The sequence below is a fragment of the Acomys russatus genome, chromosome 11 (assembly GCF_903995435.1).
Source record: "Acomys russatus chromosome 11, mAcoRus1.1, whole genome shotgun sequence".
Lineage (NCBI taxonomy): Eukaryota > Metazoa > Chordata > Mammalia > Rodentia > Muridae > Acomys > Acomys russatus.
In genome coordinates, this window is record NC_067147.1 from 61,202,059 (window position 1) to 61,218,412 (window position 16,354).

Genomic DNA, 16,354 nt, shown 5'->3' on the forward strand with positions numbered 1-16,354 from the left:
AAAGGAAAATTGTATCTCAGAGACTATAATCTCTTCATTAAACCCAGATTGCTGGAATGGGGAATAAATAGCAGCTGTTTAGCTTTGTGAGTACAAGTGAGTTTAACAAACTGTCTGGGTCTGATTTCATACTGCGGGTAGGAAGGCCTGATGACGCCACCTAAAGACCTGCGTAACTGATAAATTCAGTAATGTAGCGTTCCCCGTGCATCAGCAACAGATTTCCTAAGAGAGAAACTGTGAAAGGAATCCAACATTCAATAACCACGATTCTCTGCAAACTTAAAACAAACAAACAACAACAACAAAGTATTGATGAAAAAAACTGAAGAAGCCAGGCTTGCTGGTGCCCTGTAACCAGCCTCAGCTTGATGAAAACCACAAGTTGACAGCTGCCCAGGGCCACAGACCAAGGCCTAGGCCGGACTGGATGACATCCTGCTCAGGATTACACCATAGCTCTTTGCTGGGGTTATGGCTCAGGGGTGGAGCACTTCCCTGGCATGAGGTGAGGCCCTAAATGTGATTCCCTACTATTCAAATAAATAAATTAAACAAAAACAAAAAGAATCCAAAGAAGATTCAGAAATGAGAACACTTCCCATGTTCACGGTTTGGGAGAATTAATATTGTCAAGATGTTATTCCGTTAAAGGGAATTTAATGGCTCAGTGTCGTCTCCATCAAAACAGCCACGGTATTCTACACAGAGATAGAAAATCTTATCCTAAATTTTACACAGAAACATCAAAGACCCCAATATCCATGGCAATCTATAGCAAAAAAAAAAAAAAAAAAGCAGATTGGGGTATGAAACTGAGCAGCTCCTGACACGGGGCGGGGCGGGGGGGGGGGGAGGAGAAGGATGCTAAAATGGAAGCTGGGGCGGGGTGGGGGCGGGGAGAGGGGTGGGGGAGAAGGGGGGCGGTCTGCAGAGCTCAGGCCAGACAAACCTAAAATGTACTGAAGCCCAGGACTGATTTGGGTGCCCTGTGGGAGCGCTCGTAGCCTGGAACTGTGGGAGAGTCAGAGTGGGAGTGAAGACAGTCCGCAGGCTGACAGACAGGCATGCAGATAGATGGACGACAAATATATCCACACACATTCAATAATTTTTGTATGATTCCCATGCACGTCTGAGGCCCAGTACTCCCACCCCGCGGCTTCTTGAACGCACATTTTTGAGTGTGGGCTCAGACTTTGTGGTTTTGGTGGCAGAGAGGGCGGCGCGCCTGTGTCATGCGGTGGACAAGCTGTCACAGGCTTGGACATGGGCGACACGGGTGATATTCCTAGCAGAAGTTCCTTCGCGTCCTTCCGGCTCTGTCGGAACTGTGACATCAGTGGGACTTCCCAGAGGCTTCTGAGCACTTTAAGTTAAAAGTCCACCCTGACCAATGTCCTGCCAGCCCTAAAGGTACACTTCTGAAGGAACCATGACGGAGGCTCATCGCAATTTAATTTAGTCACCGAGAAAACATCCTTCAGGTGGCTTCAGAAATCCCCTCAGACACGCAGGAAGCTAGACTTTGGGACAACGGGAAACCACGGACGGTGTCCAAATAGCGACTGTCCCCCCCTCCGCCCCCTCCCCACCACAGAAAAGGGGAACCGAGAGTCAGTCTCTGAAGCAGAACCAATCAGCGGACAGGAACTAGGCAGCGTCACGAGGAGAACCAATCAGCGGTCGGGAATTAAGTAGCGTCACAAGTTGCTGAGTAGCACCGCGTATTTGGAAGTACTCTAAACTTACCACGCACAAGAACATGGCATTACAGACGCTAGCAAAAGATAAATGCAAAAAGACTGAGTTAGCTGCATTTGGCTCCGAAAAAGGAGGTCAGCCTGCAGCATGGAATTGTAGCATCACCCTCGTGGCTAGTGACCCAGGGTTAATGTCAGACGTCCAAGCCCCTGGCGCCATCAGCAGTCCGCAGGGTGGCCAGCCTCCTGGTCTGTGAGGGTCTCTATACGGCCCTGTGGAGACCCAGTCTTTATCTGATTGACATCAAACTGCTAACTCAGCTCCCGACGGGCACCTTCGCTGCTCCGTGGCTTCTCACTGGGTGTTTAGTCCCTTCTGTGAATAGCTAATTTTTTTTCTGCGTGTTAGACAATGTTTTTTAGAAACAGGAGGTGCGAAATCTCCTAACTTTTCAGAGTCTCTAGGGAGAATCTCAAAATACACTTTTGGCTCCACACCGTAATCCGTGTAAGACAGCCCGCTGACCCCGGCTGCAGGGAGGTAAGGCCCTGCTGTGGGCACCGCTTTACTGTTCCCGGCGGAGTAAGCTGTGCCCACCATTCCTTAGCGGTGACCTCCACACTCAACCGAGGCTTCACCCTCAGGTCACAGCCTGCCTAGTGTCCTCTCCAGGCCATGACGGAAACAGGAGGAGGGACCCTGTACAGTCCATGAGTCCATTGCTTACAGAGTTCGCTGCCCGTTTTCCAGACCTAGCGTCCACCTCTCTGTAGTCTGTGGGTCCTTGGGACTCAGGTTGTTTCCAAGGGTTCTCAGAAAGCAAAGGAAGCCAGTGGTCCTGGAATCTTGGGTCGAGTTGACCCTGATTCCACGTCCTGTAAAAGCAGTCTTCCCGCCGGGCGTGGTGGCGCACGCCTTTAACCCCAGCACTCGGGAGGCATAGGCAGGCAGATCGCTGCGAGTTCGAGGCCAGCCTAGTCTACAAAGTGAGTCTAGGATGGCCAAGGCTACACAGAGAAACCCTGCCTCGAAAAACAAACAAAACAAAACAAGAAGTCTTTCCAGCCATCACAAGCAGGTACAATACACATTTTCACATTAGCGATTTTTTATTTATTCTACCTTCACTAGTGTGTTTCAGACAGAACTTAGATTGGGGTAAAGGAGCGCGTATTTGACCAACATCCCATAACTCTTGAATTGTTTTGTTGTTATTGCTGTTCAGTTTGTTTAAATACTTTGTTTTTTGAATAAATGGGGAAATTTCTTCTTGAAGAAAATTACTTCTTGAAACGTTAAGTGGGGAATTTGATATTAAGTAGTGTAGTCAGTTGTATGGGACCTATTTGCAAGAATCCTTCCCTTAGCAACAGATGTGTCAGCCTGAAGCATTTTTCTGATTGGCTACAACTTTAGATTTTAATCTCACAGAGCATTTGTTACTTCTGCCTCAGTCTGCGATCTCTTCTGAGCCCACCAAACACCCAGGAAGAAAATGGCCACAGCCGGAGTCGTGGTGTTAAGACTTTTCTTCGCGGCTGTCCTGATGAGCTCCCAGAGGGCACGGGCTATCAAAGGTAAGAGGTGATAAAAGCAGAGTCAGGGACACGGGACTGCAGGAGGCTTCGGAGAAAATGAACGGTGGGCAAACAGAAAACAGTGTGTGGACTAAAAAGTAAGGCACCGCGTAAGCCTAAGTGTGGAGGTCGTGAAGCAGTTATAGTGTGTGTGTGTGTGTGGGGGTTCTTCCTTCCAAAGTAAACCGAGTCAGGCTTAGTTGGGCAAGAGGAACTGAGGTGCTGACGAGGACCGCGGTCTCAGCAGAGGCCCAACTGTGGGGCTCTGGGAAAGCAGCTTTCCAGAGAAGCAATGGTCTCCTCACCCCCTCCACGTTGCTTGTTCTCCTCGTCAATCATAACAGACTAACTATGTCCCACAAACGCAGCCACAGTCTAAGCACTGGCTACATAAAGGTCAAGTTTCCAGGTCACCCCAGGGGCGCCCCTTCTCACAGAGGTAGCCTTGGAGCGCGTTTAGTGCTCTGTAGCATTGCAAGGTCCCGGTCTTAGTCTGGACACCTCAGGCTCCACTTCTGTCTCTGAGGGTCAGGTCCTTCCCTCCTTCCTTCCCTCCTTCCTTCCCTCCTTCCTTCCTTCCTGGTGAAAGCAGGTTTCTGACCACAAAATGTTAGCAGTGTTGTTAGGGGCCTGATGAGGTGCTGGGAAAGCGCTTGTCTCAGGCCGACCCTGGTAGAGCGGGACTCACAGCAGAGCTGTGACTGGAAACTCACAGGTGAGGTAGACTGTGATCTGCTCAGATCACAGGGTAGGTAAAGATGTCTGGTGTCACGACTGTACTTGGCTCCAGACCTCCTCATCCATCCTTTCAGACAGCGCCCCTGGCTTCAGAGAGTACAGTGTCAGGAGATGGAGAAGCTGCTGTGTGCTGACCTAAGCGACTTAACGCCATACAACAGGAGCGCGGGGGCTTCTTATGCATGGCTGCTCTGCTAGCCACAGGCTCTAGATTTCTTTTCTTTCTTTCTTTTTTTAAATATTCCATTTTATTTTATTTATTTTTCTTTCTTTAAAATTTAAAAAAAATTTATTCACTTTACATCCTGACTGTAGCCCCCCTCCCTCGTCTCCTCCCTGTCTCATCCTCCTCCCTCCACCTCCTCCCATAGTCCTCAGAAAGGGGGAGCCCTCCTCCCTTATCATCTGACCCTTGGGCTGCCTGCATCCTCTTCCTCTGTGGCCTGGCAAGGCAGCTCTGCCAGGGGGAAGTGATCAATATGTGGGGGCCAGAGTCCATGTCAGAGGCAGCCCCCTGCTCCCCATATTATGGAACCCACAAGGAGACTGTGCTGCCTATGGACCACATCTGAGCCGAGGGTCTAGGTCCTCCCGGGCATGCTCCTTAGCAGGCACCGAGATGCACAGGCAAACTTTGGGGTGGAATGCAGGGAGTGTTATGGAAGAGTTTGGGGACAGAAAGACCTGGAGGGGACAGGAGCTCTACAAGGAGACCAACAGAGCCAACAAATCTGGACCCAGGAGACCCTGCAGAGACCGATGCACCAAGCAAGGGCCTCTAGATTTCTAAAGCCGTGAAGTTACTAAATACCCACTCAAAACTCAGCCTCTCCGCCAAGGCTCAAGCAACATTGCAGAAGTCAGGGCGGGACTAATGTGAGAGGCAGGGGATGGGCAGGGCTGCCGTGCTGCACACATAACGTCAGCGGCTGTGCTTACTGCACAAGACCGTCACAGGCCAGTTAAAACAACGCAGCACTGGCGGGGGCGGGACTCTTGTGGTCCTCATCCTAGCTGAGGAGCCTTGCCTGAGGGACGGGGGCGGGGCTCCTGACCCTGGCTCAGGGACTGTTGACAGTTGATGCCTGCTGAAAGTTAGTTTTCCTTTGGTATGTGTGTTGGGTGTGGCCACTGGTGGGCGGGTCATGCTCCAGTGAGTAACACCATACCCTCATACGTGTGGACAACACTAATTTGACTTAGTGCGTTAACAAAGACGGCTATGCTGAGGGTTCCCTTCTTTCTCATCTCCCTGCTTGGCTCAGTACGGATGTCGGGATGTCCATCACCCAGACTGTGTCCCTTCCCTGACCCCCTCCCCCTCCTAAGCTATTCTCTTTGCCCCAGTGGTCGTCCATCACCGCCTGCCCAAACGCAGGTGGATTCTTCATCCTCCCCCTCCTCCATTTCCCTCCCTAATTTCCTTTCCTTTCTTTTCAGCGGAACACACCATCATCCAGGCGGAGTTCTATCTTTCCCCGGACGAGAAAGGAGAGTTTATGTTTGACTTTGACGGTGACGAGATTTTCCATGTGGACCTTGAAAAGTCACAGACCATCTGGAGACTGGAAGAATTTGGGCAGTTCGCCAGCTTTGAGGCTCAGGGTGCATTGGCCAATATAGCTGTGGACAAAGCTAACCTGAAAATCATGAGACAGCGTTCCAACAACACTGCAAACCCTAACGGTACTCGCCTGTCCTCCGCATCCCGTCCTCCCAGATGCGGGAACTCACAGCTTTAAAAAAGATGCAAATCATCTCAGGGTGCTGTGGCTTTCCCTTCTGAGACCTAAGCTTGCTCAGCACAGCAAACCCAATTCTTAGGCCAGAGGCCCCGGGATTTCAGGAGTCTGCGCCTTTTTTTCTTCTTCTTCTGTTGTTGGAGTCTTGGCTTTATTTCTCCACTATCATTCATGATGTCATAGCCCCAAGTCTACACAGGGGAAGTTAGGAACTGGGGTGGGGTGGGGGTGGGAGTGGGTGGGTAGCTGGGAATCCCAGACCTCAATAGTGGCTCCAAAATGTCAGATCTGGAAATTGGATGGCATGACAGCTCCTTGAGGCACAGGTTTAGAGTCATGAGGCAGAGCTGCACCACAGGCCTGCATGGGAGGAGAGGAACACGCTGAGGGGATGAGAGCTAATTCATGCCATGTCCCCCACAGTACCCCCAGAGGTGACCGTGCTCTCCAGAAGCCCAGTGAGCCTGGGGGAGCCCAACATCCTCATCTGCTTCATCGACAAGTTCTCCCCTCCCGCGGTCAACGTCACCTGGCTTCGGAATGGACAGCCTGTCACCGAAGGCATGTCAGAGACTGTGTTCCTCCCGAGGAATGACCACCTCTTCCGCAAATTCCACTATCTGACCTTCCTGCCCTCCACAGAAGATTACTACGACTGCAAGGTGGACCACTGGGGCCTGGAGGAATCTCTGCTCAAGCACTGGGGTAAGGTGTCCTGCTGCGATGCTGGAGTCTGGACCCTGAGCGCTCACAGCACACGGGTGGGAACACACCTCACAGGCCTGGGGCCTCAAGTTCAGTTCCCAGCACCACAAACTAACAGAGTTCAGTGTTTAACACTGATCGAGGTTTATACACCTCTATTCTCTCACCAGGGTCTTCCACTTTTGAAAAAAAAAAAAAAACATACGTGTGTGTGTGTGTTGCCTGCGCATGTCCGTGTGCACGGTGCAAATGCCTAGTGCCCCTGTAGACTGGAAAAGGGCGTCAGAAACCCTGCAACTGGAGCTATGGACAGTTGTGACATGGCGCTGGGGATTAAACCCAGGTCCTCTGCAAGAGCAGCCAGTGCTCTAACCACTGAGCACCTCTCCAGCCCCGGGTGTCTTTCTTTTTTTCTTTTTCTTTTTTTTAAATTAATTTATTCTTGTTACATCTCAATGTTTATCGCATCCCTTGTATCCTCCCATTCCTCCCCCCCCATTTTCCCATTATTCCCCTCCCCTATGACTGTTCCTGAGGGGGATTACGTCCCCCTATACATTCTCATAGGGTATCAAGTCTCTTCTTGGCTACTTGCTGTCCTTCCTCTGAGTGCCACCAGGTCTCCCCCTCCAGGGGACATGGTCAAATGTGAGGCACCAGAGTACGTGAGAAAGTCGTATCACCCGGGTGTCTTTCTTACAATGCTATTTCTACCACAGAAACTGGCATCCCCTCTGCTTTATTTCCCCCCTCCCCCAACAGAGTTTGAAGAGCAAACCCCCCTCCCAGAAACTAAAGAGAATGTGATGTGCGCTCTCGGGTTGCTCGTGGGTCTCGTGGGCATCGTCGCCGGGGTCGTCCTCATCATCAAGGGCATGAAAAAACGCAACAACACTGCAGACCGCCGCCAAGGAGCCCTGTGAGCTGCCCAGAGGTGGGTCTGGCGCGACTGTCTGCTGGAAGGAGGCAGGAGGAGGGGTGTGTGGTGCCTTTAAGAGAAAGGGCTGGGAAAAGCTGTGCCTCTTAAGCAAGCCTTGGCACCAGATGGTACCCCAAACCTTCAGGGTCGGTGGTCCATTCTACGGGTGTTCCTGGGCCACATTTTGGGTGTTGGAAGTTTTCTTCAGCTGCGTCCTTGTGACTTGGGGAAGTTAGTGTCAGGCCCCGGCTTGTCCCAAGGCGGCAGCCAAGGCTCCCGAGGCTGAATGAAGCCTTTGGAGTTAGGCTCGTGGGCCCACGGCACCAACCGGAAGTCTCCTGATGCTTTTGCCTGAGAGAGGCTTCTAAAGGGATCCAGGAAGAGGTGAGGCAAAACAGGGTTTTCAGTTCATGGTGGGATCAACATTTACGGACTTCTCCAGTGTCAAATGACCAGGAGGGTCCAGGAGGGAAACTGAGGCACTCTCAAAACTTATCCTGAACTCCTGGTGACTGTGTGTCCCACCACAGGTGATGTCTTCAGTAAAAGCTCAACGAAGAAACTCGGTGTGACAGCGTCTGAGGCCACCCCTCTCTCAGTTGCTCGCTTCAGTGGAGATCGCGTCTTCTGCCACCTCCAGCCTTAAGCCTCAAGGATGACAGCGGGTTCTCTGGCTGTCTCCTTTCTGTATCTGGTTTCCTTTTCCCATCATTTTTGGTCACCATGCAATTCCCCTGTGATGACCGTCACAGAGTTCTTCCTCTGCCGTGGAACTTTCTGAGCGCGGGGGCATCTTCTGTCCACTTAAGGCTTGCCATTTCCCCAAACTCTGTGTTTTTATACAAATAATAAACATCTTGGATGGGTTGTGAAGTGGTTTCCGTGTCTGAGCCAGTTCTTGGTGGAGAGGAGGGGGCCCGAGGAACGTGTGTGCTTCCTCCACGTCTGAATGCCGAGGACCTTTCACAGGCTCTGGGGTGGATCAGAAACCCAAGCTCGCTAGGGCTTTAAGCACCTGCTGTTGCTTGAAGACTTGTCCATCTGGTAGACCACAGAGCGGGACTGCTGTACAGCGGACTCAGGGTTGTGGGGGGGTCTGTGGGGGAGCTGGAGGGGGGGCCTGAGGGTGAGTGTGACCTTTCCCCTCCCAAAGGATGTTTTAAGAGATTCAGCATGCAGAGATGGAAAACATTAATGGGAGTAGTGTATATGAGTGTGTGGGGGTGTGTGTGGGTGTACAAATGTGTGTGAGTGTGTGTGAGTGTGAGCATATTTATGTGCAAGTGTGTGCAAGTGTGTGAGTGTGAATGTTAATGTATGTGAGTGTGTGAGTGTGTGAGTGTGTGAGTGTTAAGTGTATGTGAGTGTGTATGTAAGTCATGAATTCTAGAAGTGTGAGAAGCTGGCAGGGGGATGACAGGAGAAGCTGGAGGGGAGGGGAGTGTGAAAATGATGTGATACACAAATACAGTGCACTCAGGTGTGAACTCCCCAAATACATTTTTTAAAAGGAGAGATTGAGAGTCAGTCTTTGGCTCCTGAGATGGCCTTTATGCATATCGTCAGGAGAAGAAGTCTCAAATCTGAGGGCCTGGCCTTGGATAACAGTGAGAAAGACATAGGCGGGCAGCTGTGGGGAGAGCTGAGAGCAAGCTGAGGAGATCCGCACGTACAGACGCTGGTCTGGTCAGCGGCCCCACTGCAGGACGTGGCCAGGAGACGCTGAGGGCCAGGGCTGGGGTGAGGTGGTGAGTCTGGCCGCAGAAGTAGGTGAGCAGGTCCCAGCCCCAGGGCTCTGCTGCCTGGTCTGGTCCACCGGGTTCCATTTCTGTTATTGCGACAAACACTCTGGAAAGCAACTGGTGCAAGATGGAGTTTATCTGTTCACAATTTCAGACTCTGGCCATATCTGCAGTAAAGTCAGGGCAGAAACATAAACGTCTTACAATCCTCAGTCAAGAGAGCAGAGAGAGTGGATGTGGGGAGTGCAGGCACCGAGCCGTCCAGAGAACATCAGAGACTTAAATCCAGCGATATTATTAAAACTTACATAGAAAGGCCAGAGTGTTTCAACATTTAAGAGTCAGTTCATGCAATTCACATTAATTGAGAGACATAAAAGAAAACAAAATAAAACACTTGACAACCCAGATAGACTCATTTAAATAAATTGTGGTAGAATTTAGCTCTTGCTCTTAAAACTGTTTTTTTCTTTCTCTTTTTCTTTTTTCTTTTCTTTCTTTCTTTCTTTCTTTTTTTAAAGAGCTGATTTCTTTATCTGTAATAAAAAGCAGCTTTCCTACTTTTCACGTCAGGGACAGAAAATTCAAAATGTTCCCACTTGGTATCTAGAGTATTATGGTACCGGGCAGTGGAAAAGTGGCAAAACCATCATCATCATCAACAACAAAAGGACACATCATTGCTATCAGCTCCTCTGGGCCTTACCAGGTACCTAGGAAGAAACGAACAAGCCAGACAAATGCATAGTATTAATAAGAAATTTAATAATGAAGGGTACAAAGTCACTGTAAATAAAATTGTGCCAGAAACAAATGAAAACAGGCAAGCAGATAATACTTTGAACAATAGTATTTAAAAATGCCAGATATTTTCTGCAGGCTGGTGAGAAGAAAACTTCGCGTCTGCACACACATGCACATGCCATTTCAGTTTTATGTGTACCGGAGGCCCAAACGCCGACTGTTCAGACAGCACTAACAACACATGGGAAGACTTTGGTCTGGAAAACTGTAAAACATCACTGGGGAAAATGAACACTGCTCCATGGGGGAGCAGCCTGGGGGACGGCGAGACTGAAAGCATCCAAGACATTCGCTCCAAACTGCTCTGCAAATAGGAAACTGCTCTGAGAAATCAGAGCAAGTCTTATTCATGTTTTTCACTTGCTGGTTTGTATCTGTTCCTGATCTCCGTTTAGCCATCTGGGGAATCATTAAGCTGTATTTAAACTCCACATGTAAACTGTGAGGTTTTTATCACATAGGGAAATTACTGCGGGGGGAAAAGTGAAGCTGTCGACTTGTGTTAAACACAACTGACAATCACTCTCAGCTTATCAAATTCCTACCAGAAAATCTAATTTATGTAAATAATACATGATAAAGCTTAAGATATGCACAACGGAGATCTCGAATTTGTCCTAAAATAAGGAGTCCTCTGTGTAAATTCCCCGCAGCAGTCACAACACTGAAATAGACTTCTGAGCTGAGGGCTCGCTTCTCGGATTTACTTCTGAAACTAACTCTCCAAATCTGAGTGAAACTGACACTCAGCGTCTTGCTCTGTGCATGTCCACGGAGGACAGATGTCCAACGTTTGAACCGATTCTCAAGTCCTCTCTGACCTCATCCAGACAGTTTCTAGATCATGACTTCTGTGGTGATTAGCAGTGTGGTGCTTTGGAAGAAAATGGCCCAATAGGATCACAGGGAACACAAGTTATTAGGAGGCGTGGCCGTTTGGAGCAGGCGTGGCCATTTGGAGTGGGCGTGGCCTTTTTGGAGAAAGTGTGTGACAGGGAGCTAGCTTTGAAGGCTCAGATGCTCAGGCCACTTCTGCTGCCTGCCGATCTGGATGTAAAACTCTCAGCTCCTTCTCCTGCACCATGTCTGCCCGCACTCCACCATGATTCCCGCCATGGTGATAACAGAGTAAATCTCTGAACTGTAAGCCAGCCCCAGTGAAATGTTTTCCCTTATAAGGGCTGCTGTGGTCATGGTGTCTCTTTCCAGCAACTGAGCCCCAAGATAAGCAAGAAAGAGCTGATTACTCTTTTGGCCTGTTTCCCGTTGTATACTTTATTATCACACTCATGTCAATCTATATTGTTGATTGGGTGATTAGAAACTGTCTTTAAATTTTTTTAATTAAAAGTTTAAGCCAGCCCACCGTGATCAAGTCGGCTTCATCCAGGAGATGTAGGCTGGTTCGCCATGTGAAAAGCTGTCAATTTAATCCACCATATAAACAAACTGAAAGGAAAAAACACACACAATCATTTCATCAGATGCTAAAAAAAAAGCCTTTGACAAAATCCAACATGATAAAAAGTCTTGTAGAAATCAGGGCTGCAAGGGACAGATCTAAACATAATAAAAGCAATTTATAACAGGCCGAAAGGCGACATCAAATTAAATGGAAAGAAACTTGAAGCAATTCCACTAAAATCAGGAACGAGACAAGGCTGCCCACTCTCTCCATAGCTGCTCAGTATAGCACTTGAAGTCCCAGGGGAACCAATGAGAAACAGATAAAGGGGATGCAAATTGGAGAGGAAGAAGTCAAAGCACCCCTATTCGCAGATGATAGGGTGGTATTCGTATGTGACCCCCCAAATCCTACGAGGAAACACCAGAACTGGTAAACACCTTCAGCAAAGTGGCTGCACAGAAGATTAATTAGGGAAAAAAAGCAGTTCTCCTGTATACAAATGGCAAACAGGCTGAGAAAGAAGTTAGGGAAACATCACCCTTCACAATAGTCACGAAGGATATAAATTATCTTGGGGTGACTCTAACCAAGCAAGTGAAAGAACTGCACAGCAATGACTCTAAGTCTTTGATGAAAGAAATTGAAGAAGATACCAGGAAATGGAAAGTTCTCCCATGATCTTGGATTGGTAGAATTAACATAGTAAAAATGGCCATCTTACCAAAAACAATCCGCAGATGCAACAAAACCACCATAAAAATCTTTGTCAACAACTCTTTAATTAATTATTTAATTTTATTATTATTACTTCCATCCTGACCCAAGCCCCCTCCCTCCCTTGTCTCCTCCCAGTCCCGCCCTCCCTATCTCTTCCATCACTAATTCTTTACAGAATTATTGCTCTTGAAAGAGCAATCCTCAACTTCGTATGGAAAAGCAAAAGCCTAGGACAGCTAAACAATCCTGCACAATAGAGGGACATCTGGATGTATCACCACCCTGCTACAGAGCTATAGTAAGAAAAACCTCACGGCATTGGCATAAAAGCAGACAGCTTCATCAATGGAATCAAATCAAAGACCCAGATATAAATCTACACACCCATGGATACCTGGTTTTTTATAAAGAAGCCAAAATTATGAAACAGAAGAAAGCATCTTCAACAAATGAAGAAGATGGCAAACACACACACACACTTATCACTCTGCACAAAGTTCAAGTCCAAGTGGATTAAGGACCTCAGCGTAACCAGATACACCGAACCTGGGAGAAGAGAAAGAGAGATAGGAGAGCCTTGAATGTGTTGCCTCAGGAGATGACTTCCTGAACAGAACACCAGTAGTGCAGGCTCTAAGATCAACAGTTAACAAATGGGACTTCGTGACCCTGAAAGCTTCTGTAGAGCAAAGGGAACTGTCAGAACGGCGTTGATTCTCACCAGCCCCACATCTGGCAGACAGATTATTTCCGAAATGCATAAAGAACTAAAAAAAGCCAGACATCAACAAACCAAAGAATCCAATTAAGAAATGGGGCACAAATGTAAACACAGAACTCTCAACAGAGGAATCCCAAATGGACAAGATCATTAGCCACTGGAGAAACACAAATAAAAATGACTCTGAGATTCCATCTTTCACCTGACAGAATGGCTAAGATCAGAACCCCAAGCACACTCATGCTGGTGAGGGTGTGGAGCGAGGGGACACCCCTCGATTGCTGGTGGGAGTGGTTTGCGCAGTCTCTTTGAAAATCAATTTGGCAGTTTGTCAGCAAACTGGCAATCAATCTACCTCAAGACCCAGCGACACCACTTCTGGGTATAAACATAACAGACAGTCCATCCTATCCCAAAGATACTTGCTCAACTACGTCCAGGCAGAGAGCCGCCTGCCTCTGCCTTCTGGAGTGCTGAGGTTACAGGTATGTGCCACCATGCCCAGCTAGCAGCTTTATTTATAATAGTCAGAAGCTGGAAACAACCTAAGTGTCCCTCAACTGAAGACTGGATGGAAAAAACATAGTACACCAGGAAACTTGCAGGCAGATGGAAGGAACTAGAAAAGATCATCCTGAGGGAGGTAACCCGACCCATAAAGACACACATGGCATGTACTTACTTATAAGTGGACATTAGCCATAAAGTGCAGGGTAACCATGCTACACGCCACAGACCCAAAGAAGCCAAGTAACAAGGAGGGCACAAGGCAGGGCGCTTGAATCTCACAGAGCAGAGGAGACAGATTAGACATTGGGGCGGATGGGGGTGTGTGGGACCAGCTGCGGGGAGGACAGTGGGAGAGAGTACTGGGAGAAATTAGTGGAATGGAGGGGCCATCCCTGGAGGAGCTAGAAACCCAGGGTGATGGAAACTCCCAGGAATCCATGAGAGTGACCCCAGCTAAGACTGCTAGCAATGGGGACGTGGAGCCTGAGTCAGCCATCTCCTGTAGCCAGGCGGGACCTTCATGGACGGATTGGACAGCAACCCAGCCACAAAATATTAGACACAATGTGTCCTGCCTACAAGATGTGCAGGGGTAAAGATGGAGCAGAAATTGAGGGAGTGGCCAACAATGACTGGTCCAGCCTGAGACCCACGCATGAGAGGGAGCCCTCGCGACACTGTTCCTGATATTCTGCTGTGCTGTGACAGGAGCCTAGCGTAACCGTCCTTGAGAGGCTTCACCCAGCAACTGATGGGGACAGACACAGAGACCCACAGCCAGACAGTAGGCGGAGCTTGGGGGATCGTGGAGGGGTCAGGAGGAAGGACTGTAGGAGCCAGAGGGGTCAAGGACACCACAGGAAAACCTACAGAATCAACTACCCTGGGCCCATAGGGGCTCACAGAGACGGAACTGCCAGCCAGAGAGCATGCGTGGACTGACCTAGGCCCTCTGCACACATGTAACAGCTGTGCAGCTGGGTCTTCACTGGGACCCCTGACTGCACTGCCTGTCTGTGGATCCCTCTCCCCTAACTGGGCTGCCTCCTCTGGCCTCAGTAGGAGAGGATGCGCCTAGACCCACTACAACCTGATGGGCCAGGGATGGTTGATATCCACGGGAGAAGGGGGGAAGGGCAGATGGGGGAGGGGCGGGGAGGGACTGGAAACAGGATGGAGGGAAGCTGGGATAAGGGTGTAAATAAACAAGTTAATAAAAAAAGTTTAAGCCAGCTGGGCGTGGAGGCACACGCTTTAATCCCAGCACTCCGGAGACAGAGGCAGGTGGATCTCTGTGGGTTCGAGGCCAGCAGGGTGTACAGGGTAGCCAGGGCTACGTGAGTAATTACAGTGGAGAGCATGCTGTTTCACTTACACACACACAGAGAACTCCTGAACTCAGCACACGTATCACCTCACATGTGACTAAAGGAGAGCCATGCTGTGGGGACGTAACCATTGCTTTCTGTTTTCTGTAACTTGTCCTCAAAACATTGTTTGTGGAACATGTGATAAGGAATCCTGTCACAGGACAGCCTCACAGATAAACGGCAGGACAGGACACGGTCTGGGCAGCCATCAGGGAGCACGGAGCCAGGAGGAGCCAGGTCCTGGGAAAGTTCTGTCAGCTCAGGAGTCCTGCAGAGCACAGGGGACAGTGTGTGTCCAGACCTAACTCTGTAGGGGCTTCTCTGACCACCCAAGGCCTCTCCTGACAGCGCGGCAGTGAGCAGAGCGGAACTTCTCACGCCAGAGTCAGTGCTGCTTCAGTGAGGGCGGGAACAAGGCTCAGCACAAACTGCTGGCCAGACCCTGGCACTGCCCAGCGGCTCTTCCTTCTCCTATGCATTTCTCAGCCCGTCCTTTTTCTTATCTGAAAGCCGCTGCTGCTCCGGCTTCTCTCTAGCCGCCACAGGCTGTCAACTTCAGCAGCTGCTTGGAGTTTGCGTCATGTCACCGTTTCTGCCAACTCCCTGATAATTAATGGCTCTCCCCACTGAGACGCGATGGAGTCTCAGCCACCATCAGGCTCCTTACCTCTCCGATTCCTTAGGTAGATGGACAGCCCCGCTGCAAGGAAGAACAGACCCAGCGCAAAGAACACGGCTCCGCTTAGCATCTTACTCCGCAAAGATGTAGTCTGTACCCCTGAGGAGGGAAAGCCAGAAGTTTTAACTCAAATTCAACACCCCTGCTCGGGACCCTGTCGCGCAGAGCCCTGGGGGAGCTGGAACTGGGAAGTCCTGGGAAGATGTTTCAGTGTTTACAAAGCGGCTGCAGCCCTGGGCGAGAGAGCAAACAGCAAGTGTTGCTGTAATGAAGCCAGTGGTGTTATGGCTGATAGCACAGCGGGCGGCAGCTGGTAGCTAGCTGGCTCACGACCCATGCCACGCGTGCTGGCCAGCAGTACGCTATCCTTGAGCACTGTGTCCGTCTCTACAGCCAACAGTGACGGAGCCTATCAGACCAAGAAGCTAACTGTGGCACCTGCAGGCGTTTTGTGAGGCACTGCCTCCTGAGTATCAGCCACACACAGATGCAGAACTGAGCAAGACCCACAGGAGCCAAGTACAAGGTGACCCAGAGCCAGCGTGGCCCTTTGTCCTGCTCTGTTTTGTCTCATGACAGAGCCATCTGTAGCAGCAGCCACCCGGATTCTCGGGTCTCGGGACTTATTTGCATATTGCACATTTTCAGGTGTGGGGACCACCTTCTCCTGACATGAACTGGGGCAGCCACCTGGGGCTCACAAGTACCTTGGTGCGACCTTATCTGTAGCTCTGCGTGTGTGCCCGGAGGACATGCTTCCTACTGGGTCCTCTACACCCTAGAGAACTGAAGTTGCTGAGGCTGACCACCGATAGACCTTCTGTAAGACGGCCAGCCAAGCCTCGGCCAGCAGCTCCACGTCATTGTTAATAGCTGCTGCCCTGGAGGAGGGCAGTTCCTTTCTGGGCCTATGGCCAGAAACTTAGAGGTACGCTTTGGCCCGGTTCTTGCCAGAGAACCTAGCTCGTGCCCTGCGCTGTAACGTGACATCTGTCTTCATTGACACATCTGGCAGAGG

The 16,354-nt window shown here is 49.8% G+C and overlaps 1 protein-coding gene across 1 annotated transcript; it reads left to right on the forward strand.

Annotated features, from left to right (window-relative positions):
* Window positions 1-3,144: 3,144 nt before the first annotated feature.
* LOC127195923 (H-2 class II histocompatibility antigen, E-K alpha chain) lies at window positions 3,145-7,398 on the forward strand. Its single transcript, XM_051153558.1, has 4 exons — window positions 3,145-3,281; window positions 5,460-5,705; window positions 6,185-6,466; window positions 7,229-7,398. The coding sequence occupies exons 1-4, from the start codon at window positions 3,200-3,202 to the stop codon at window positions 7,387-7,389; spliced, it is 771 nt and encodes a 256-aa protein (XP_051009515.1). The 5' UTR covers window positions 3,145-3,199; the 3' UTR covers window positions 7,390-7,398.
* The last annotated feature ends 8,956 nt before the right edge of the window (window positions 7,399-16,354 follow it).

Bases quoted from the DNA above. Each gene is read 5' to 3' on its own strand.
- LOC127195923 (XM_051153558.1), top strand. From the start codon at position 3,200: ATGGCCACAGCCGGAGTCGTGGTGTTAAGACTTTTCTTCGCGGCTGTC. The intron at 3,282-5,459 runs GTAAGAGGTGAT...CTTTCTTTTCAG, and splicing joins GAGGGCACGGGCTATCAAAG to CGGAACACACCATCATCCAG. The intron at 6,467-7,228 runs GTAAGGTGTCCT...CTCCCCCAACAG, and splicing joins ATCTCTGCTCAAGCACTGGG to AGTTTGAAGAGCAAACCCCC.